General features: G+C 27.4%; 8 protein-coding genes across 8 annotated transcripts; 6 read left to right on the forward strand and 2 right to left on the reverse strand. All coding sequences in view use genetic code 12, as the record gives it.

The window, feature by feature from the left end:
* Positions 1 to 3,089: 3,089 nt before the first annotated feature.
* On the forward strand, positions 3,090 to 4,958 carry DBF2 (serine/threonine-protein kinase; the record flags this gene model as incomplete). The annotated part of the gene is made up of 1 exon (XM_051759816.1): positions 3,090 to 4,958. The coding sequence occupies one exon, from the start codon at positions 3,090 to 3,092 to the stop codon at positions 4,956 to 4,958; it is 1,869 nt and encodes a 622-aa protein (XP_051616429.1).
* A 10-nt stretch (positions 4,959 to 4,968) lies between these two features.
* Positions 4,969 to 5,628, reverse strand: KGF55_000485 (exosome non-catalytic core subunit; the record flags this gene model as incomplete). Its single annotated transcript, XM_051759827.1, has 1 exon — positions 4,969 to 5,628. The coding sequence occupies one exon, from the start codon at positions 5,626 to 5,628 to the stop codon at positions 4,969 to 4,971; it is 660 nt and encodes a 219-aa protein (XP_051616430.1).
* Positions 5,629 to 5,715: 87 nt separating this feature from the next.
* Positions 5,716 to 6,984, forward strand: KGF55_000486 (U4/U6-U5 snRNP complex subunit; the record flags this gene model as incomplete). The annotated part of the gene is made up of 1 exon (XM_051759838.1): positions 5,716 to 6,984. The coding sequence occupies one exon, from the start codon at positions 5,716 to 5,718 to the stop codon at positions 6,982 to 6,984; it is 1,269 nt and encodes a 422-aa protein (XP_051616431.1).
* Positions 6,985 to 7,192: 208 nt separating this feature from the next.
* Positions 7,193 to 10,327, forward strand: VAS1 (valine--tRNA ligase; the record flags this gene model as incomplete). Its single annotated transcript, XM_051759850.1, has 1 exon — positions 7,193 to 10,327. The coding sequence occupies one exon, from the start codon at positions 7,193 to 7,195 to the stop codon at positions 10,325 to 10,327; it is 3,135 nt and encodes a 1,044-aa protein (XP_051616432.1).
* A 937-nt stretch (positions 10,328 to 11,264) lies between these two features.
* On the forward strand, positions 11,265 to 11,489 carry KGF55_000488 (uncharacterized protein; the record flags this gene model as incomplete). The annotated part of the gene is made up of 1 exon (XM_051759861.1): positions 11,265 to 11,489. One exon carries the CDS (start codon positions 11,265 to 11,267, stop codon positions 11,487 to 11,489), a length of 225 nt encoding a protein of 74 aa, XP_051616433.1.
* A 1,425-nt stretch (positions 11,490 to 12,914) lies between these two features.
* On the forward strand, positions 12,915 to 15,077 carry FAA21 (medium-chain fatty acid-CoA ligase; the record flags this gene model as incomplete). The annotated part of the gene is made up of 1 exon (XM_051759872.1): positions 12,915 to 15,077. One exon carries the CDS (start codon positions 12,915 to 12,917, stop codon positions 15,075 to 15,077), a length of 2,163 nt encoding a protein of 720 aa, XP_051616434.1.
* A 394-nt stretch (positions 15,078 to 15,471) lies between these two features.
* KGF55_000490 (uncharacterized protein) lies at positions 15,472 to 17,589 on the forward strand (the record flags this gene model as incomplete). The annotated part of the gene is made up of 1 exon (XM_051759883.1): positions 15,472 to 17,589. One exon carries the CDS (start codon positions 15,472 to 15,474, stop codon positions 17,587 to 17,589), a length of 2,118 nt encoding a protein of 705 aa, XP_051616435.1.
* Positions 17,590 to 20,567: 2,978 nt separating this feature from the next.
* KGF55_000491 (pepsin-like aspartic protease) lies at positions 20,568 to 21,788 on the reverse strand (the record flags this gene model as incomplete). The annotated part of the gene is made up of 1 exon (XM_051759894.1): positions 20,568 to 21,788. The coding sequence occupies one exon, from the start codon at positions 21,786 to 21,788 to the stop codon at positions 20,568 to 20,570; it is 1,221 nt and encodes a 406-aa protein (XP_051616436.1).
* Positions 21,789 to 24,262: the final 2,474 nt, after the last annotated feature.

The following is a 24,262-nucleotide window of genomic DNA, read 5'->3' on the forward strand; positions in this document are numbered from 1 at the left end:
TTAATAAAATCTAGTGAATCAATTATTGAAATTGAAATGAGTAACTGGAGATTTAAAGTTGTTGATGATTAACTGATATGAATTAAGTAAAAAAAAGTAGGGAAAGTACAAATATATAAACTATAGAAATATATTTACGAAACGAATTTTTATAAATATAACCTACACCAAAACCAGATACAAAAAGAATTAAATAATAGTTTTAACCCTCTTTTATGCAAGAAATAAATAATCTTTATTGTTTGATGGGTTACGTGTTTGATGTTTGTGTTCCTAGTTTTATTCTATTAAGTCTGCAAATTATTTTTTTCACCAACATCCTTTGTTTAATAAACTTTGCATAAAATATTTTTAATAACATAACCATAATAGCAAAATAGAATAGTACAAGAATAGAATTATAATAATCAACAAAAAACTCCGAAATATTAAAAAAAAACTTGCAATAATTTTATTTTGTGGTTCTACTAGAAATTTAGTGGAACAGAATCTCAAGCAAATTTCGATTAAAGAGGAATAATTTGTCTTGTAATTATGTAATTTATTCACTTAGTCCTTTGAAGTTAAACTTTTATTTTAAAACATTGGAAGTAATTGTTCTACCCATTAAAAGAGAAACTTTAAAAGTTTAGAATATTAAAGAAATCTATCAAAAAAATAAAAAATAGAAATCAAGATTTATCCGTCAAATAATAATTTATGAAACCTTAATTATTATATTTTAGAAAAACACCTTATTTTTATTATTTTTTTACAGAGCATACAGAATTAAGCACCGATGTTGATGAAACTAGTACAGAAAATTTTACGTAATTTAGGATGAGTTCGAGTAAGGTAAGTAAGTTCTATTGAATTGTGGGGATGATGGTGAAGACAAAAATTAAATTTTATTTTTTTATTGGGGGATTTGTAGCGAATGTTCGAAGATGTTTAAAATTTAATACAATTTGCATCATCTTGTTAAGAAGCGTTGGGTATTTTAAATTAGCAGATAGAATGATTTTTTTTAGTGGCATCCCTCTCCACAAAATAAATTTTACTTACCATATCTTCTTAACTTAACTCAATTGAAACTATTGTTAAGATTTTTGACGTGGTGCCAGAAGAACCTAAGCAAAAAATGACATCGGTTTTATTTTTTAAAACTCATCGGACATAAACAGTGGGTCAATATATACTGTACTACAAATTTTTATTTTTTTACTACCTCATCAATCTATAAGATAATATTAATTTAAAAATGAGCTTACTTCAATGATGATAATATTAATCAAGAAAATTTTTATTTTTGAAAATGCCCTTTATACTAGTTTAGAAAATTTTTCTTCTTCATTAGAGTTATTCCAATTCTTGAAATAAAATATAAATTATGTCCAACCCGGGTTTGACCATGTTCTTGAAGAGCGTATGACTTTATTTTTTACTATTTTAATCTCATTTGTAGTAGCTTATATCATTATTCTATTTCAAAAATTCGGTTCCAAAATTTATGCGCAATTATAATTCCGTTATATCATAAATAGTTTAAATACAAACGTATTAACAGAGATAAAGATAAACTATTCCTTCATTATCATTATTACTGATAAAGATAAAAAAGTCTGGGGTAACCCAACGTTTCGAAATGAGTTAAGAATTTACGAAGTTTTTTATCTCTCTATATTACTGGTTAAAAGATTTAAGGTTTTAATTGGAAACATCTGCAAATCTTTTTTTCTGTTTGACATATTTTTTTTAGTCACAATTTTATATACAGGATGACATATTGAACAATGTAGTACTTTGTAGTAGTAGCATACTTTAATACAGTGAAAAGACTGAACTGGAAGTTATAGTGGGAGCTTTTAGCTACTCTATTTTTGTAAAGGTGAACCAAACGCAAGCTACTTTATTACTATTTCTGGTATTAATTTATTTGTATATGAAATTATCGGACTTTTTCAAGTTAATTTTGTGTTATTAAATTGCAAACAAAGTAGTGCAAATTTGATAATAAAAATACTCCGAGAAAATCATGAAACATTTTCAAAATTTTATTTTTAATATTAAAAATAGAACTACTTTTTAAATTAAAATCATAAAATCAACCCATAAATCAATTTATGATACATACATTTACATTAGGTAATTCATCTATAAATCTTTTATTATTTTGAACCACTCAAAATAATGAAGAATCTAACAGTGAGATTTTGAAAATAAAATTTTGTTGAAAAAACGTTTCAAAATTATGACGTTATAAAACACTAAATTGATCTTCCCCACAAAAAGTAAAGAAAAAAAATCCACATAAAATAAACATCGACAGTGACTTAAAATGTAGAACCAATCAAGATTCAATTCCAATTTCAGTTTTTTCTATTCTACCAAATTATATACGACTTTGAAATTTATAGAAAACTTTCTGCGCTACACTTAAAGCGCATCAACAAAATTAACTTGTTGGTTGATATTTTTCGCACCAATATCAGCCCAATATTTTTAGACATCTCTGATACTCAGTTAGCTATTTTTCATTATGTTAAAGATTAGTTTAGATCAAGCTTCTTTACTTAGAATCATGTAGGGTTGAACTGTTTTCTGTTAAATTTATTTGATTTTTACACTTGTAGTTTCATCTATTAAGGCAAAAAAAATCCCCCCCATATTCAAGAAAAAGAAAATTCAATTATACTATTGAAGACGCTATTAAGAAACAAGACCATCGTTGAAATATTATGAATTCTGCAAGAGCTATATATAACCATCAGCCTTATCAAAGAGTATTATGGTGATTCTCGTATCTTTCATATAGAACATTTTACGCTACCAAACTATTTACATAAATTCTTAATTAGGAAATCTAATTTATTGAAATCTTTAACACAGATTTCCATACATTTTTCTATTTTTTTTTTTATTATGGAACTGAGCAACATCACTCATACCTTCTTTTATAAACACTTCATCTAAAAAACCATCATTAATTGACTATTTTTGACAGACAATATTGCTAATAAACAAGTCTTCCTTCAGCAAAACATTTTAGAAAGTTTAAGACGCGATTTTATACTAAGAAAAAACCAAACACTTTATACTAGATCAAGCACATGACTAGCTCATTCTTTAGGTCTCCAAAACATCAACATGTTCATGATGTTGGTGATATATCACAATCAATGGAAAATGTTTCAATTTCAAGTAATATGATGGATATTGATTCAAGTTATAGATCTCCTAATAATAAATCATTTAATAATACATTTAATCCAAATCAAACTCAAATAAATAAAGAAAATATAACACCATTAAATTCACCTACAAAAACCATTTTACATAATTCACCAATTGGTACTCCATATGGTAAAAAGCTTAATTTTTCCCAAAATCAACCCCAACCATTAACTCCAACACCATTAAATTCAAATCGAGATAATCAAAAAAGAGCATTACAAGATCATATAAATCAATTACAACCACCACCAAATCAAAGAATTAAATTAACAGAAGAAGAATTTCATCAAAAAGCAAATAATCCTAAAACTAAAAGATTAACTTCAGTTGCACAATTATATTTTTTAGATTATTATTGTGATATGTTTGATTATGTTATAAATAGAAGACAAAGAAGTTTATTTGTTGAAAAAAAATTAATTAACGATCCAACTTTACAAAATGATCCTCAAAAACAACAATTAGAATGGAAAAATTATATTGGTAGAGAAAGAGTATTATTAAGAAAAAGAAGATTAAAACCAAAACATAAAGATTTTGAAATGATAACACAAGTTGGTCAAGGTGGTTATGGTCAAGTATTTTTAGCAAGAAAAAAAGATACAAGAGAAATTTGTGCTTTAAAAATTTTAAATAAGAATTTATTAGTTAAATTAGATGAAACAAGACATGTTTTAACAGAAAGGGATATTTTAACAAATACAAGAAGTGAATGGTTAGTTAAATTATTATATGCTTTTCAAGATCCTGAAAAAGTATTTTTAGCAATGGAATTTGTACCAGGAGGAGATTTTAGAACTTTATTAAATAATACTGGATTTTTAATTCCTCCACATGCAAGATTTTATATAAGTGAAATGTTTGCAGCAGTAAATTCATTACATGAATTAGGTTTTACTCATCGTGATTTAAAACCTGAAAATTTTTTAATTGATTCCAAGGGACATATAAAATTGACCGATTTTGGTTTAGCTGTTGGATCAGTATCAAATGATAGAATTGAATCAATGAGAATAAAATTACAAAAATTAGAAGATTTAGAAAATTATCAAATTCCATCAAGATTAATGATGGAAAGACAAAAAATTTTTAAACAAAGTCAAGGTCATCATAATTTAGCAAATTCAATAGTTGGATCACCAGATTATATGGCTTTAGAAGTATTAGAAGGTAAAAATTATGATTATACAATAGATTATTGGTCATTAGGTTGTATGTTATTTGAAGCATTATGTGGTTATCCACCATTTTCAGGTTCAAAACAAGATGAAACTTATTATAATTTAAAACATTGGAAAACTGCTTTACGTAGACCACAAACAAAAGATGGTAGATATGTTTTCAGTGATAGAACATGGCAATTAATTATAAAATTAATTGCATCACCTAATCAAAGATTAAAAAATTTTAAACAAGTTCAACAAATGTCATATTTTAATGATGTTAAAAATTGGGAAAATTTAAGATCCAAAACTCCACCTTTTACTCCACAATTAGATAATGAAGAAGATGCAGGATATTTTGATGATTTTGAAGATGAAGAAATGATGATGAAATATAAAGATGTATTTGCAAGACAAGAACAAAATGAACAATTATTAAATAATAAAAATGGTGGTTTTAAGCAAAATAATTTTATTGGTTTTACTTTTAAACATAAATCAAATCCAAATAATAAATTTGAAATAAATTTGTTGAAGATGGATAATTCAAGTAAATTAGATCCTTTAGCTACTTTATATTGAGACGTGTATATTACTTCCATATATAATCTTTTGAAATTTTATCATTTATTATTTTTCTTTGTTGTTGATGTAGTTCTTCCACATGAGTCACACTTTTAGAAATTAAATTAAATAATTCAGATTCAGTGAATGAACCAACACTTTCTAATAACATTAAATCTTTAACTTTTTCATTTTTGAAATTAAAACATAAAACATGGTGAGAATCACAAGTTTCTAATACATTACCTGGAGGATTAAATATGAGATTCCCCTGATTATAACAAACAACAATAGATGCAAAACTTGAAAATATAGATAAATCTGAATCAACTAATGCAAAAAAGCAACAATTTATAGCTGAATTTAATTCATTACATGTAAAACCGGAATTTTCATCAATTATCAAAAATTGTATAACAATTTGAATTAATTGTCTTGGATATTTGAAACGTATTATAATTGATTGTAATAATGATCTTATTTTATCTTCTAATAATTTTTCTCGAGTTGTTGATAATCCTATTGCTGGTCTTATTATAATTTCTAAACTTGCTTGTTGTGGTAATTCTTGTCTTGGTTTTGGATCTATGGGGCCATTTATTGATACTATTGTTTTTGTATTATTTAGTTTTAATTCAGCTGAGCCATCTGCATTATCTAGTATTGATGTATTAACTTGAAAGGACATGTTTGATGAAGTTGTATGTCATCAGATATCTGAGATTGAAATTTTGAAAATTATACAAGCCGCACTAGTTAGATTATCACCAACAAGATGATTGATTACGAAAAGGAGCTACTAGCTGACTTGCTAAGTTCAGATGAAGAAGAACAACCTGTTGAATCAACCGAGAACCCACCCGAAGATGTTATTGATCAATCCCTTCCGTTATCTCAAAAATTATCAAATTTAATTACATCATTAAACAATCCATTTCAAACTATTTTACAACATCCAAATATAGAATCAATAACAGATTATTCACGACTATCTAAGATATATCCATTGATACTGGAGCTAAATTTAAAATTTGAACAACAATCAAATGATGAAGAAATAGATTATTTAGAATTAATTGCTCAAATTAATAATGATCAATCATTTGAATCTGAAGAATATAAATTTATTTTATTAATTAATGAATTATCAACATTAATAAATAATGAAATATTAGCTTTTACCATACTATTAAAAATGCAATATAAGTTGGTATTTCCTGAATTAGAACATATTTTATTGAATAATATTGATTATGTTCGTACGATAATGTTAATTAAACAAGATTTAGTAAATATAAAGCAATATGATAAAGATTTACAACTTATAATGACAAAAGATAAAGTCTTGATATTAGTAATGGCAGCATTACAACAATCTAAAAATCAATTTACCTTATCAGAATCAGATTTTTCAAAAATTATGTCATTATGTTTATTAATTCTAGATTTAAATGATCTACTAACGAAGTTATCAAATTTCATATCATCAAAATTATCAAAATTTGCTCCAAATGTTTCTTCAATTATTGGTCCTATAACAACTTCTCAATTACTAATAGCTACAGGTTCATTAGAAAATTTAGCTTTAACTCCATCATGTAATTTGCCATCTCTTGGAGTAAAAGATTTATCATCATCAAATAAATCAATATCAAGAAATATACGTCAAACTGGATATTTATATCATAATGATCTAATAAAATATTTACCACCCGAGATACAAAAATCAGTCATGAGAATAATAAGTGGTAAAATTATATTAGCTTCAAGAATTGATTATTCAAATTCAAACCCCAATGGTGATATGGGTGTAAAATTTAAAAAAGAAATTGAAACGAAGATTGATAAATTATTAGCTCCTCCTGAACATGTTCCTGATAAAGCTTTAGCCAAACCAATTGAAATAAAATCTAAAAAAAGAGGTGGTAGAAAAGTTCGTAAATTTAAACAAAAATTTGCAATGACTGATTTAGCTAAGGCTCAGAATAAAATTGAATTTGGTTTGAAAGATGATAAATTTTATGATGGTAGGGAGTTTCTATAGATTAGTTATGATTAATGTATTGTGAGTCAAATGATCTCTCGTAAATAATTTTCAAAAAAATCAAAATTTTTCAATGAGTAATAACCAAACATAAATTATAAAAGTTCTTCTGTGTATGCTTTCTAGCCGATCACTTCTATTTAAATCATTTATAAGAAGTAAGATCATAAAACCTCATAAATATATTAGAAGATACAATCATTACAACATGAGTGAAAAAACAAGTAATACCCAAGAGCTAGAACAACCACCTAAACAAAAAACTGCAAAAGAGCTAGAAAAAGAAAGAAAGAAAGCTGAAAAATTAGCTAAATTTAATGCTAAAAAGGCTAAACAACCACCAGCACCCAAATCAGAAGAATCCAAGAAACAGAAACCAAAAAAGGAAATTGAATCAATACCTGAATTTAAAGATGAAACAAAACCGGGTGATAAAAAGATATTAGTACCATTAGATGATCTTTCATTTAAAGCTTATAACCCAAAAAATGTTGAAAGTTCATGGTATTCATGGTGGGAAAATCAAGGTTTTTTCAAACCTGAATTAACTGAAAATGGAGATATAAAATCAGAAGGATGTTTTTCAATACCATGTCCTCCTCCAAATGTTACTGGTGCATTACATATTGGTCATGCATTAACAGTATCAATACAAGATACATTAATTAGATGGAATAGAATGAAAGGTAAAACTACATTATTTATACCAGGATTTGATCATGCAGGTATTGCAACTCAATCAGTTGTTGAAAAACAAATTTGGTTAAAAGAAAAAAAAACAAGACATGATTATGGAAGAGAAAAATTTATTGAAAAAGTTTGGGAATGGAAAGAAGAATATCATCAAAGAATTAAAAATCAATTTAAAAAATTAGGTGCATCATATGATTGGGAAAGAGAAAAATTTACTTTAAATCCAGATTTATCAAAAGCTGTTACTGAAGCTTTTGTAAGAATGCATGAAGATGGGACAATTTATAGAGCTTCAAGATTAGTTAATTGGTCAGTTAAATTAAATACTGCTATATCAAATCTAGAAGTTGATAATAAAAATATTTCAGGTAAAACTTTGTTGAGTGTACCTGGTTATGATAATAAAATAGAATTTGGTACTTTGACAAGTTTTTCTTACCAAGTTGAAAATTCAAATGAAAAAATTACTGTTGCAACAACAAGACCAGAAACTATTTTTGGTGATACTGGTATTGCAGTCCATCCAAATGATTCAAGATATAAACATTTACATGGTAAATATGTTTTACATCCATTTTTAGATAGAAAATTACCAATTATAACAGATTCTGAAGCTGTTGATATGGAATTTGGTACAGGTGCTGTTAAAATTACACCAGCTCATGATCAAAATGATTATAATACAGGTAAAAGAAATAATTTAGAATTTATAAATATATATACAGATGATGGATATCTTAATGAAAATTGTGGACCCGCATGGAAAGGAATGAAAAGATTCGATGCAAGATCAAAAGTAATTGAAGAGTTGAAACAAAAAAATTTATTTGTTGAACAAAAAGATAATGAAATGACAATACCATTATGTTCAAGATCTGGTGATATAATTGAACCATTATTAAAACCTCAATGGTATGTAAATCAAAAAGAAATGGCTAAAGATGCCATTGCAGCAGTTAAAAATGGTGATATTACAATAACTCCAAAAACTTCAGAATCTGAATATTTTCAATGGTTAGAAAACATACAAGATTGGTGTATTTCACGTCAATTATGGTGGGGTCATAGATGTCCAGTTTATTTTGTAAATATTGAAAATGAAGAACATGATAAATTAGATAATAATTATTGGATTTCAGGTAGAACTTATGAAGAAGCTTTAGCCAAGGCCAATGAAAAATTTGGTGATAAAAAATTTGAATTAGAACAAGATGAAGATGTATTAGATACTTGGTTTTCCTCAGGTTTATGGCCAATTTCAACATTAGGCTGGCCTGACAACACAAAAGATATGCAACTATTTAATCCAATGTCAATGTTAGAAACTGGTTGGGATATTTTATTTTTTTGGGTTTCAAGAATGATTTTAATGTCATTAAAATTAACTGGTAAAGTTCCATTTAAAGAAGTATTTTGTCATTCATTAGTAAGAGATGCTCAAGGTCGTAAAATGTCTAAATCTTTAGGTAATGTTATTGATCCATTAGATGTTATTACAGGTATACCATTACAAGGATTACATGATAAATTAACTACTGGAAACTTAGATCCAAAAGAATTAAAAAAGGCAATGGAAGGTCAAAAATTATCTTACCCCAATGGTATACCAGAATGTGGTACTGATGCATTAAGATTTGCTCTTTGTGCTTATTCAACTGGTGGTAGAGATATTAATTTAGATATTTTAAGAGTTGAAGGTTATAGAAAATTTTGTAATAAAATTTATCAAGCTACAAAATTTGTTTTAGGTAAATTAGGTGATGATTTTAAACCACAAAACACTAGTGATTTGTCAGGTAATGAATCATTAGTTGAAAAATGGATATTAACTAAATTATCAATAACTGCAAAAAATACAAATGAAGCTTTGGAAGCAAGGAATTTTGGTGATGCTACTAACCACATATATAATTATTGGTATGATTTATGTGATGTTTATATTGAAAATTCAAAATCTTTAATTCAAGATGGTACACCAGAACAAAAAAAATCAGCTCAAGATACTTTATATACAAGTATTGATGGAGCATTAAGATTAATACATCCATTTATGCCATTTGTAACTGAAGAAATGTGGCAAAGATTACCAAGAAGAGAAGGAGATTTAACTAAAACTATAAGTAAAGCTAAATATCCAACCTACTTAAAAGATTTTGATAATCAAGAAGCTTTAAATGCTTATGATTTAGTACTTGATATAACAAAGGGTGCAAGATCATTACTAGCTCAATATAATATAATTAAAAATGGTCAAGTATTTGTAGAATCATCAAATGAAAATATCTACAAAATTGCCAGTGATCAACAAGATTCAATTGTAAGTTTAATAAAAGGAGTTGAAAAAATTAAAGTTGTTAAAACTATTTCAGAAATTCCTTCAGGTTGTGCATTACAAGCAATTTCACCAGATTGTACAGTTCATGTATTAGTAAAAGGACAAATAGATTTAGATTTAGAAATTTCAAAAGTTAATAAAAAATTACAAAATTCATTAGAATTGAAAAAAAAACAAGATGACAGTATTAGTAAATTTACTGAAAAGACAAAACCTGAAGCTATTGAAAGTGCAAAACAAAGATTAGAAAAAGTTATTGCAGAAATTGAAGGATATGAACAAACTATTGATATATTGGAGAAGTTGAAATTATAGTGAGTAGATTGTAAATAGACAATATGTAAGTAATGTGTTCATATTAGAGTATGTATATGACGTAATTTGAGGGATCTATTCGCTGAAAACACAAATCAAATCTATGTCAAGATGATTCAACTTCTTCTGATTCCTCTCTTTTATTTTCCTAATTCAACGGTATCGGTAAGTGCTAACTGGTATAAATCAACATTACACTGATAAAATTTTTCAAAAAACGTATGTAATTTCTAATAAGTAATTAATGTGATAATTTTATTTTTGATAAAGGGTTTCATATAATTATAATAATACCAATTTCAGATTGACAATTTTGTGTCATATTTTTCATATAATAAACAATTTTCCTAAATACACCCTTATCTACACTTTTTATGATATCATCTCTCATATTTAATATTCATATTCCTGATTAAAGCCTGTTTAATGAATCTATCAACTAATTACTTCTGAATTGAATTGATGGAGTGATTTTAATCCACATTTTGAATGAAAACTATTCGATATTAAAAAACAGTCAACTCAAGCACAGTCGTTTCATCAAATTATGAACGGACCAATTAATTCAAAAGCTAATAGAACTAAAATTTGAATTTGAGCACTACTTGTTTCATTTAGTCGCTTTTTAGTCTATTTAAAGTTTGAGGATACGCGGATTCGGTTATGAAATTGTTTATTTGTGTTGTTTTTGAAACTAAAATTTAATGTAATTTCATGTTTCATTTGTATGATTTATCAGAAGTTACATCATAAACAATTAATTTGTTACGGCTTATTCTGCATATTTTGTTCTATTGTTTGTTTTTAAACACGTATAAAATTTGAAATTCTGAAAATTTCTATTGTCTATATATATAACTACTCATATCTTCTTTCTTATCTCAATCAACCCAATTATTAAACAAAACTAATTAACTAACTAATACAAATATCAAAAATGGACGGATTACTCAACAAAGCAAAAGAATTATCAAGTAATGTTGATAGTAAAGATTTAAAAGATGCTTATGATACTTATAATAAAACTGATGGTACATTACAAGATAAAGGTAAAGCAGTTTATGAAAATTATAATAAATCACATTCAAATACATCATCATCAGATTCAAAAACTGATTCAAAAACTGAATCATCAAGTGAATCTAAAATTGAATCTAAATAATTGGAGTTAATAGATATATTGAGATTTGTTAAGAGTGTTAAATAAACTTTTATACAAAGAATTAATACATAAGTTTAATTGTACATTTAATTTTGAATAAATTCGAGTTCTTCAATGAATAATGATTTTAGGAGTAAAGAAATTAAGACAACGTATGTTTATTAAAAAAGGAAGATACTTTCAAAATTACTTTCATCTATAACCCTCATATCTCTTATCAGTTCAATGAATCTATTCTTTAGTTTGACCAATAGTTCCACATTATAAGAACTACGGTTGGTATGTTTATAAGTTCTAGTTTGAAGCAATTGAAATTGAGTTGACGATGCTTACGTTCCAAAGGCAAAGTTATCGTTGAAAATTGCAAATGATTGCATGATTAATCCTTTCAAAAACATGAATGTTAGTAAATGAGGAATGTTTAAATTTTTATAAAATTGATGAATTGATGAATGATTCTTTTCTGAACCATTCACCACTTTGGGCTAAACATCAACGATTCTTAACATTTTCTCAAATAACTTTGATATCGGGATTCTGGTCTATTTTTTTCATTTTGCTAGATTTATCAATTTCCTATGGTAATTTTAGCTCTCAATTCTAAACACAAAACATTCCGTCCTTCAAATATATTTCGTGGTAAATCAAAGATCAGTTCTAGGATTGTGGTTAGTTAAATGAATTGATTGACTGGTTGAATTATCTTTACTGAGGAAACTTCTTTTCTATGCTTATGGAATCCAAATAATTGATAGTTCCATCCAAACCGAAATTAGGACTGGATCCGTTCAATTAAAGTGTCATTCGTTTTCTCAAGAAGAGTGTTAAGCTATAAATCATATTATTGATGATTTTAGTAGATATGAATATATAATTCCATCAAAATCAAAAGATTCCATACTGAACAAATTAATTTGTTCATAACTTCAACAATCTGGAAACTGTTTATAATGAACAATATGACTCATGGCTTAACACACTTCTTGAGAAAATCATCTTTTATGATCTTGATTCGTTTGATCCCTTACGAAACTTTTACCTTTTGGAATTGAACCTTATCTTCATTAAACTTACCTTCTTAGTTTACGGATAAATGATTAAAATTTTCCGTATAATGAAATTTAATGAATTTGTTCAACTTGTTCAATTTTAGGTCGGTTTACGAATAAGACTCTCTCAATTTATGTGCAGATAACTCGACGTAAACTGAATTGATTCATCTTCAATTGCCCGAGGAATTTAAATTTCTCCACAAATCGAAAATTTGTGTAACAAAAACTTAAAAAGGCGTGCAGATCTACCAGATATGTACCGACAGATCTAAGATTTAAGTTACGGTGAATTTCAATATATATAATTATTAGTATCTTGAATTTTTTGGAAAACTCAATAGCACATACTCATATCAATCCAATCTTTCCTCAAATGAGTTCATTAATTAAAGAATCTCCTCAACATGTTTGGGAAACCTTACAATCTAATATACCAATTCCAGCAGCTTCAGTTGCAAATGCTGTTCCTTTACCAAATACTGAAGAACCTGGATTTTCAGCAGTTTATAGAAATGAATATTCACCAAAACAATTGATTAATGTTCCTTATCCTGGAATAGATACATTATATAAATCATTTGAATTATCAGTTGAAAATAATGCTAAAGAAAAAGCTGTTGGTCATAGAATTAAAAATTCAGATGGTACTTTTGGTCATTATGTATGGGAAGATTATAAAACTTTACAAATTAGAAGAAATAACTTGGGTTCAGGTATTTATTTTATATTACAAAATAATCCTTATAAAACTGATAGTGAAGCTCATAAAAAATTACAATATGATCCAACAAATGAAGATCCATTTGTTTTAACTATATTTTCACATAATAGACCTGAATGGGCTTTAGCTGATTTAACTGCAATTGCTTATAATATTACTTCAACTGCACTTTATGATACTTTAGGTCCTGATACAAGTAAATATATTTTAAATTTAACTGAATCACCAATTATTTTATGTTCAAAAGATAAAATAAAGGGATTAATTGCATTAAAAGAAAAATATCCTGAAGAATTAAGTAACCTTATTACAATAATATCAATGGATGATTTAAATACTGAGGATTCAATTTTAAAAAATAAATGTCATGAACATAAAATCTCATTATTTGATTATAAACAAGTTGAAAAATTAGGTGAAATTAATCCATTAGATCCAATACCTCCAAAACCTTCAACACCTTTTACAATAACTTTTACTTCAGGAACCACCGGAGCAAATCCAAAGGGAGTATTATTAACCCATCAAAATGGTGTATCAGGTATTACATTTATGTTTTCAAATTTTCAAAGTGGTAATGGATCAACTATGTATTCATTTTTACCATTAGCTCATATTTATGAAAGAGCAAGTGTTCAATTTGCATTTGCTGCTGGTGGTTCTATTGGTTTCCCACAGGGACCATCTCCATTAACTTTATTAGATGATATTAAAGAATTAAATCCAGATTATTTAGCATTAGTTCCAAGAGTTTTAACTAAATTAGAAGCAGGTATAAAAGCACAAACTGTAAATAATGATGAAAAACCAATACTTAGAAACATCTTCACCAAAGCAATTAATAAAAAATTAGAATTACAAGCTGATCCAAAAAATGAACATATAAATCCATCACATTTAATTTATGATAGAGTCTTGGGGTTGTTACGTAAAAAGTTAGGACTTCAAAATCTTTCAGCAGTTACAACTGGTTCTGCACCAATAAGTCCAGAAACTATAAAATTTTTAAAAGCTGCTTTAAATACTGGATTAGCCCAAGGTTATGGTATGAGTGAAACTTTTGCTGGAATTATGGGAAGTTCAAAATTTGAAACTCAATCAAGTTCTTGTGGTCCAATTTCTGTTACAACAGAATGTAGATTAAGAGATTTACCTTCAATGGGTTATACATCAAAAGATAAAGGTGGACCAAGAGGTGAATTATTAGTTAGGGGTCCACAAATCTTTGCAGGATATTTTAAAAATCAAGAAGAAACTGAAAAATCATTTGATAAAGATGGTTGGTTTTATACTGGAGATGTTGCCAAGATTGATTCAGAAAATGGTAATAGAGTTTATATAATTGACAGAGTTAAAAATTTCTTTAAATTAGCTCAAGGTGAATATGTTACTCCAGAAAGAATTGAAAATACTTATTTATCAGCATTTCCATATATTGCTCAATTATTTGCTCATGGTGATTCTTTACAAACTTATTTAGTTGGAGTTGTTGGTTTAGATCCAATGTCAATATCTCAGTATATTAAATCAAGACATAATGAATCAATAACAGATCATGAAGATATAAAAAGATTTTTCAAAGATCCAAAACGTAAAAGAGAATTATTAATTGATATGAATAAATCTATAGCTGATCAATTACAAGGTTTTGAAAAATTACATAATATAATTATTGATATTGAACCTTTAAGTGTTGAAAAAAATTTAATTACTCCAACTATGAAGATAAAAAGACCAATTTGTACAAAATATTTTGAAAATGAATTAAAAGAGTTATATGATGAAGGTTCTATAATTAAGAGTGAAAAGTTGTAGATTAGATTAGATATAGATATCGGTTTTAAATAAATTAGATCTACCGGCTTTAAAATCGGATTTACAACCTCTTTGTGTTATCTTTGTTGTTAATCAATTAATGAGTACTCCACCTGACTCAAAACATAGTAGCAAGGTGGTGTCAATTGATTCAGGTAACTGCTGAGTAACTACTACCGGACTCATTCTTCAAGAGCATTCAAAACATGAATATTATTGATGGTGTTTTTCAAAATCAAAAAAGGTTATTCCCCACTTTTAGTTACTAACCTAAATATCTGTCATTGTTAAATAAAACCTAAAGTTATATTAAAAGTGGAGTATACAATGGTTAAATTAGCATAAATAATATGCTATTTTCCCTTTCAATGTTGGAAAATTATTCCCATCAACCATGTCATCATTAGTTCAAGAATCACCTGAAGAAATACTTGAACTATTAAAAAAGAAGTTACCAATTCCAAGTAGATTAACATCAACAGCTATAGAATTATCAAATACATCAACAGATGGGTATAGTTCAATTTATAGAAATTCATATGATCCATCAAAATTATATTCAAAATTACATCCTTCTTTAACTACATTATATGAATTTTTTGAATTTGGTTATCATTTTAATTCTAAAAATAAAGCATTAGGTATTAGAGAAGTTTTAAATGATGGTAAATTTGGTGATTATATTTGGCAAGATTATAAAACTATTAGAGAAAGAAGAAATAATTTTGGATCAGGTATATTTTACGTCTTAGAAAATAATCCTTTTGGTGCTAAATTTAATTATGATCCATTTGGAAATTATAAATCATTTGTTTTGGCTATATTTTCTCATAATAGACCAGAATGGGCATTAACTGATTTAACCTGTATAGCTTATTCTATTACAAATACTGCTTTATATGATACACTTGGTGCAGATACAAGTAGATATATTTTAGCATTAACAGAAGCTCCAATTGTTGTTTGTTCAAAAGAGAAAATAAAACCTTTAATAGAATTAAAAAGAAATCACAACTTAAATAATTTAATAGTTATTGTTTCAATGGATGATTTAGATAATTCAAATGACTTATATAAACTTGCTGAAAAGAATAAAATAAAATTATATGATCAAAGAACAGTTGAAGAATTTGGTAAATCAAAACCATTAAATCCAATTCCACCAACTTCTGAAACAACATTCACTATATCTTTCACAAGTGGAACAACAGCTGCACCAAAAGGAGTTGTTTTAACACATGGAAATGCTGTTTCTGGTCTTTGTTGGAGATTCAGTAGAACTTTTGGTGAACCAGATATTATTATGTCCTTTTTACCAATGGCTCATATTTATGAAAGAGCAAATGCTCAATTTTATTTATGTAATGGTGCTTCAATTGGTTATCCTCTGGGAAGAACTCCATTAACTTTATTTGATGATGTTAAGGTTTTAAAACCTACTGTTTTAGCTACTGTTCCAAGAATGTTAAATAAATTAGAATCAACAATCAAATCATTAACAATTAATAACCCAGATCCAAAGATCAGGCAAACATTTACAAAAGCTATTAGTGAAAAATTAAAATTACATTCACAACCAAACATAGATGACAATAACTCCCCTCATATAGATTATGATCCTTTATTAAATTCTTTAAGAGAAAAAATTGGAATGGGTAGTATAAAAACAATGACAACAGGAAGTTCACCAATTGATCCAAGAACTATAAAATTTGTTAAAGCTGCATTAAATGTAGGTATAAGTAATGGATATGGTTCAACTGAATCATTTGCTGGATTTTTAAGTAGTTTTAAATTTGATCCTGAACCTGGATCAATTGGTCCAATAGGTATAACTACAGAATGTAGATTAACAGATATACCATCAATGAATTATACATCAAAAGATATTGAAGGTCCAAGAGGTGAATTATTATTACGTGGTCCACAAATTTTTAAAGAATATTATAAAGACGCCAAAGCTACTTCAGAAGCATTTGATGAATTTGGTTGGTTTCATACAGGAGATGTTGCAAGAATAGATTCAAAAAAGGGAAATCATATATATATAATTGATAGAGTTAAAAATTTTTTTAAATTAGCTCAAGGTGAATTTGTTTCACCTGAAAAAATTGAAAATTTATATTTATCATCAAATCCTTTAATACAACAAATTTTTATTCATGGAAATTCATTAGAATCATATCTTGTTGGTATAATTGGATTAGATCCAGAGTTGATAAAAGAAAAATTTAAAATTAATAATTTAAATCAAATTGAATTTTTAAAATTTTTAAATGAACCAAAAAATAAAAAACAAATTTTAATTGAATTAAATTCTTCAATTGGTGATTCTTTACAAGGTTTTGAAAAATTACATAATGTTGAATTTAATATTAATCCATTAACTGTTGAAGAAAATCTTATTACACCGACATTTAAAATTAAAAGACCTAATTGTATTAAATTTTTTGAAAATAATTTAAAAAAATTATATGGTGAAGGTTCAATTTTAAGAAATGAAAAATTATAGATTGATTTTTTTTAGATTTATAGATTTCATTGAATATAGAAGTTTGATTTTTTGATTATTTACTTTTTATATTGAGGATAAGTATTATAAACCCTGAAGCAATACGGTAAACACGTACAAGAACTGAAACTATATAAGTTATTCGTAATAATAATATCCATAACCATTAAACTACATCAAACCAGTCACTTCCACCGTCCGTTGATTTTAATTTGAAACCAATAATTGAAACCTAGGCTTGTCGAGGATACGAATTTATGGTGCAACAATTCATATCCCTTGCAACCCTAGGTTTCAACATATTGAAGTTAGAATTGATTGATCACAATTTGAAGAATCAAACAAAGCTGAGAAACCCATCCCACCACCAATACCACTTGATTTTCCAAAGATCAATTAGATTTGAAAGACACAATTTTGGGATTAAAATCAATTGATATTTCAATAGCATCACCACGTATGAATTGGAGTGATGTTGAATTGATGTTTAATTGATGTTGAATTGATGTTTAATTGATGTTGAATTGATGTTTAATTGATGTTGAATTGATGTTTAATTGATGTTGAATTGATGTTTAATTGATGTTGAATTGATGTTTAATTGATGTTGAATTGATGTTGAATTGATGTTGAATTGATATTGAAATCCAATCTATCTATACTCAAAGGTGGGATATTCAGATATTAATTGATGCCACATCCCAAATCAAGTCTTTCAAACCTAATTGATCTTGTTGGAAGTTAGATGGAATTCTTGTCACAGCGGGTGGTTAAGTGATATTTTATGTATATTTGTTTGGTTCTTTTCATCTGAAGATTATTAATACCTGAATTTTATTGTTTGATTAATTATCTGTATGTTCAATATTTATACTTACGACTTGATGTTACCTGCTTATTGAATAATGATAATGAAGATGATGTCAGGTGACTAGTGTAGACAATGACTGGTTTTATTGTATAATTTTCATGAATAAACACTCAAATTTGTTGAAGTATTTGATGTGTGTTATCTATTTCTCAACTATAAAATTACTTACAAATGTTAGGATATTTATAATGATTTATATGTAAAGAAAATGTCGCTACCATAATATTATTTATGTTTCATTTACTATTGTTACTTCCTAATTAGGTATTAAAAGGGTTTAAATGTGAAACATAGAGATCTATATAGAGGACTTTATTTTTTTTTTTTTTTTCAAAACTAATTGTATATTAAATCAGTAGTCTAGCTTGTTAAACAGTAAAGGAATAAACTTAATTTAAAGAGGAAAGAACTATATACTATCTACCATTTCTTATATTTCCAGCATTCACCATCTGAAAAACCCCTGCTTTTTTTTTTTTTTTTTTCTTTTGTTTGTAAAATAATATAGATATGATGGTCCTGCTTGATCAAGAGTGTATACTCTTAAGCATGATTTAAAAATATTTATATCATTAAGATTATATTTAGCTATTTATTATTATTATATTTGTTATATTCATTCATATTATCCTTTAATTATTATTTGTAGCATTTGTTACTAATAGCTACAAAAAGAACAATTAATTAATTAATTGTATTAGGTTATTCAACTTAGACGAATCAATTTGAAACATCTAAGTATGAATTCACACAACGAGAATTCAATTTATTATAGACAAAAAGTAAAAGGTACAGTATATTAGTAAATGCAAAAATTTTTCATTTCTTTGATGTATCTGAGGCAATGAGGGCGCAAGTATAGAGATATTAAGAGTGAAGTCTTGATTTTTTTAAATTCATTATGCATGATTCATTTATCGGTTTCGAAACAAAAAAAGTTTATCATTGATTTTACCAGATGAAGTTTATATTAGCTTCATTATTATTCATATGTATAAGTTCATTATTGGTTTTCTCATAATTAATTCTTCTCTCATTATTATTTATAGTTTGAAATTCATCATCATTAATACTTCTTTCATTATTATTCGTAATCGACAATTTATCATTATTAATGTCATAGTCATTATTTCTTTCAAAATTCGTAGTATTACTCTCGGTATTCAAAAATTCATACTTTTTAGTATTATGTTTCTTATTTTTGTTCATCTAAGTGTTATTATTGTTATTCCAGATATTATTCAATTTTAATATAATTATCATTCGAATTCATCAGATTTAACTAGATGAATTAATGGACCAAGTTATAAAATTGACTAGAACAACCCCAAAAAATCTTTAATTACCAAGATAATTGATCACCAAGACATTATGAGAGCCATTAAATCTAATACAAACCTTCTAAATAGCAGAAATACTGGAAGCTGTAGTGTATTTCACTTGTGCTAACTTGACTTGATCTAATGCTAATTCGTAAACCACGTAGGCTGACCTGAGGAAATATCACCGATTTTGTAGAGTATAGTTTTTGAAATTGGAAGATTCAGAGATGTTTGATGAGTTTTCATAGCTAATTTTCTATGTTTTGAATTTCGAAACAGGCTAACATTTTAAAAACTTTAAGAACCAACCATCTTACAGATATTGACCTATTAACTAAATAAAAACTCAGAACTAACGATACTACCACCAAAGTGATCAAATCTGGTAAAGCTTAACATAGATGTATAATTCATGAAACTATCTCACACCAATTCTTACGTTCTGAATGCCATCAAAAAACTCATTTGCTTTCAAGTCATTTAACTAAGTATTGTTCTACAAAATAAAAGACAGAGCATGAACTTAAATTAATTTCAATTGTTTCAAAATTCTTACACAAACTAAACTATGCGGAGATATATCTATATTTGGCAACTCGGCAGGAAGCAAATACGCGAGTATGGTAGCACGCAACATAAAAAAATAAAAATTATCACCAGATTTAACTAGATGAATTAATGGACCAAGTTATAAAATTGACTAGAACAACCCCAAAAAATCTTTAATTACCAAGATAATTGATCACCAAGACATTATGAGAGCCATTAAATCTAATACAAACCTTCTAAATAGCAGAAATACTGGAAGCTGTAGTGTATTTCACTTGTGCTAACTTGACTTGATCTAATGCTAATTCGTAAACCACGTAGGCTGACCTGAGGAAATTATCACCTAAGATATTGGTATTGCTAGGCTGTATACCCCATAAACATTGACCGTTACCTGCATTGAATGTAAATTCACTCAAAGGTACAACAATTTTTGCTCCATTTCCAAATGTATATGTAACTGAACCTTGGGTACTTGCCCCGCAATCTATGAAATATGCTGATGACCCATCAGAGAAGTATTGAAGGCTGATTGTATTGCCTCCAACGTCTTGAGCAATTTGTGAGGCTATTTGTGGATCTAAATAGGTCAAGGTTGTTCCACTATCAAGAAGAGCGTCTTCAGAAACTTGATAATTTTGACCATTATAATTAATTGTATTTAAATTAATGAATAAGGCAACCCCAGGTTGAGTGACAGGTTCTGTAATTAATGATCCAGAATATTTAGCATTATCAACACCTCCAAAGATAATTTGACCAGATGAAGCAGATGGTGAATTCAAATATAATGAATAAGACAATGAATTGATTTTACCTTGTTTTTTCAATGTAACTGGAACATTATCATAGTTGCTGATATCACGATTACCATTAGCATCAGTAACAGCTTCATTACCAGTATAACCAATACCTAAAATACCTTGATTGACTGAAGTTTGAGTAACATCACCAAGTTGTTGACCAGTAATAGTAACCCCACCAAAAGAAACTGTATCTTTACCCCAAGTACCAGTTGAAGATGAACCATCACCATAACCAATAGCAAATTGAGCACCTAAACTTTGCCAAGTAGATGAAGATGATGGACTGAAAGTTCCACTTGATTTACAAGAAACTCTTGGAGCACATTGAGCATTTGAATCAACTACCCATAAATCTGATGATCCTGTATCAATAATAACAGTTTGAGGTTGTTTGTTTGATCCAACAGTAATTTTAGAAGCATATGAACTTCCTTCATTGATTAAACTTAATGGAATTGGTGATCTCTTTTCTAATTTCAATAATTCAGAAATAAATTTCGCAGTTGCATTAACATCAATTGGTTTGGTGATAACATCGAAATCTAAGGTAACAAAACCTGGTGAATCATCTCTTTTTTCTTCTGGAATGATAGTACCTTGAGCAAACAAAGCTAAAGCAACAGTTGCTAATACACTTTTGAATGAAACCATTTTGGATTTTATTGAATTAAATATGAGTTTTACTTATTGAAAGTTCTGATGAAGTTATATGAATTGATTTAGCAAATTATGGAATATCATGAAGTATTTATATTTACTGATGGTTTTCATGAATTGTGTTAGGATAGGTTTTGCATTTGATGCCGTTCGTTTGAAAGTAAAATGAATTTCACCATTTATCATGAATATCGAATCATTTTTAACCCTCAATAACTTTTTCAACAACAATAGAAACACATTATGACATTAAACAATCAATTAGATTTGAGGAAAAAAAAACAATAAGAATTCTCTCTTTCATGTTGATGATATGTAATCTAGTTTTTGTGTATATGCAATGTTACTAATTTATTGTTTCAAACTGTAATTATAAAATATGCACTAAACTCAATGAAATGTCATTACACAATCTTTCTCCACATGTAGTTGTTATACAGCTACGTTTTGACACGTATTCCTCATTTAGCTTCCGTCCTATAGTAACAATGAAATAATACTTGAGTTGTGATACTTATTTTGAGGCACGATTTTGATTAGGTTCATTCTCTTAAGTTGAATACTTAGTTTCGTTTTTGTGACCAACAAATTCTAAACATTTTAGTTTTAATACACCGAACCGTTATGAAGATTTGGTCACAAAATAATAAAACTAGAAACTCGGAATTCTTTTATCCTAAGGAATGTGTTTAATATAGGGGATATTTGACTGAGTTTGAGGTTAGAGCTAACATTAAATTTGACACAACAATAATCAGTTAAGACTAACCTTAAAATTTGACACAATAATCGGATTTGATAATAAACATCATTGCCTCCGGTCATAACCAGTGGAGGAGTAATTAAAAATATTTCCTACAAATCAGAATTCTAAGCAAAAGTAATTTAGGTTATTTATTTATTGAATTGCTGCAGAATGTTTAATTATAGCTGATACTGAACTACCCCATTCAAATTCTGGTATGATTCAACTGCTTGCAGATAAATATTTAGCTAATAAAGTCGTTGTTTTGACCTGACCAAATTGATTGAACTACAAGAAAAGTCAGAGCCGTATCTGCGAAGGGACGATCTTTATTTTTTTGAGATCATAGGAAGATGAAAATTTTCTAAGCGTTATTGTGGGAAGAATGAAAAAGAATTGAAAAAAGAGATAAAATTTCAACAATAGGTTTAGTTGTAAGCAACAGTTCAAATGATGGATCAGCCATAAAATAGTTAAATGTGTTTAACTTCGTTTATCATGTGATTGGGACAAAAGTTTTCTATTTCTTTTGAGTGAACAAAGTTTTTGTGTTAAAGCGCATATATACCAACTTGGTTCCAAAAGTAGACAAATGTTGCACAATTATTTATATTTTTAGTATCCAATAACCTTTAATTTGCAAATTTTCAATTTTGTACATTTTTTTAAATTTACAAAATTATTTAAGTGGCTTTGCGTTTCTACAGAAATTGTTGATTAGCTTAAGCTTATTCGGTCTTATCTTATCAAATTTAATCACTACGGACAAATATCATAACGTCGATCTTTCTTCTTTATACTTTCCCATTTTTTTTTTTTGAAGCCTTTGCTATTGAAATTTTATAAAAAATTTAATACCGTTGAGGTATCAGATCTAGCCAAGAAAAAGAAATTCTAAAACTTGTTTCAACATTTTGACATATTTTTCAAGAAAAAATTAAAATAAAAAAAACCGTTTAATTTCAAATTTAAGGTACACCATCAGATAAGAATATTTTATAATTATGAATTCTAATCAAAGTTATTTTCACCAAGAGTAATTCACTTTTTGGACTATAAACTATGCGAAAAATTGTGGATGATAAGTTTAGTTCTTCTAAATTTAACTCAATCAAATACCTATCCACAATTTACTTTTTGTGTTACTGAAGTTTTAATTGGTTATTCCTTTATCGCGTGAATTTCAGTTTCAAATTTCAAGTTCACAAACAATTACTCAGTGACTCCTAAGTGTTTTGTGTTTCCTTGAGTCTGAAGTTGGGTTTTGATTTAAAGTCAAAAGCGCTAATTTCATTCAATTCTATTAACTCTGAAAGATTTGGTGCCGTTTAGTTGTTGTAAATCTATACTATGTTCTTTTATTCATACTGTTTATAGAGACCTCCACATGATTCTTTTGGCTTAACTCGAACAATGTGTGTATAAAGACTACATATTTTCGAACGGAGTTTTGTGCTGGTTTCTACGAGTTCTAGAGTTTTATTCAAATTTCGGTGCATTCTTCAATGACACAAGATTACGGGGATTAATCTTTTTTACGATAACTTACTAGGTGCATACATAATTGCGTCCAAAACAGATTCATCAGAGCGCATATTCTCGAGTATTCTGAGATTGGTTATATGATCAAAACTTTTGATGAAACGTTTTTCCAAAAACACATTCCGGATTAAACGTGTTTAGTTTGCTCAACAAGACTCTTAGTTAAAATCTAATTATAGAA

This window comes from Candida pseudojiufengensis (genome assembly GCF_024610245.1).
Source record: "Candida pseudojiufengensis strain CBS 10847 chromosome Unknown scaffold3, whole genome shotgun sequence".
Classification (NCBI taxonomy): Eukaryota; Fungi; Ascomycota; class Pichiomycetes; order Serinales; family Debaryomycetaceae; genus Lodderomyces; species Lodderomyces pseudojiufengensis.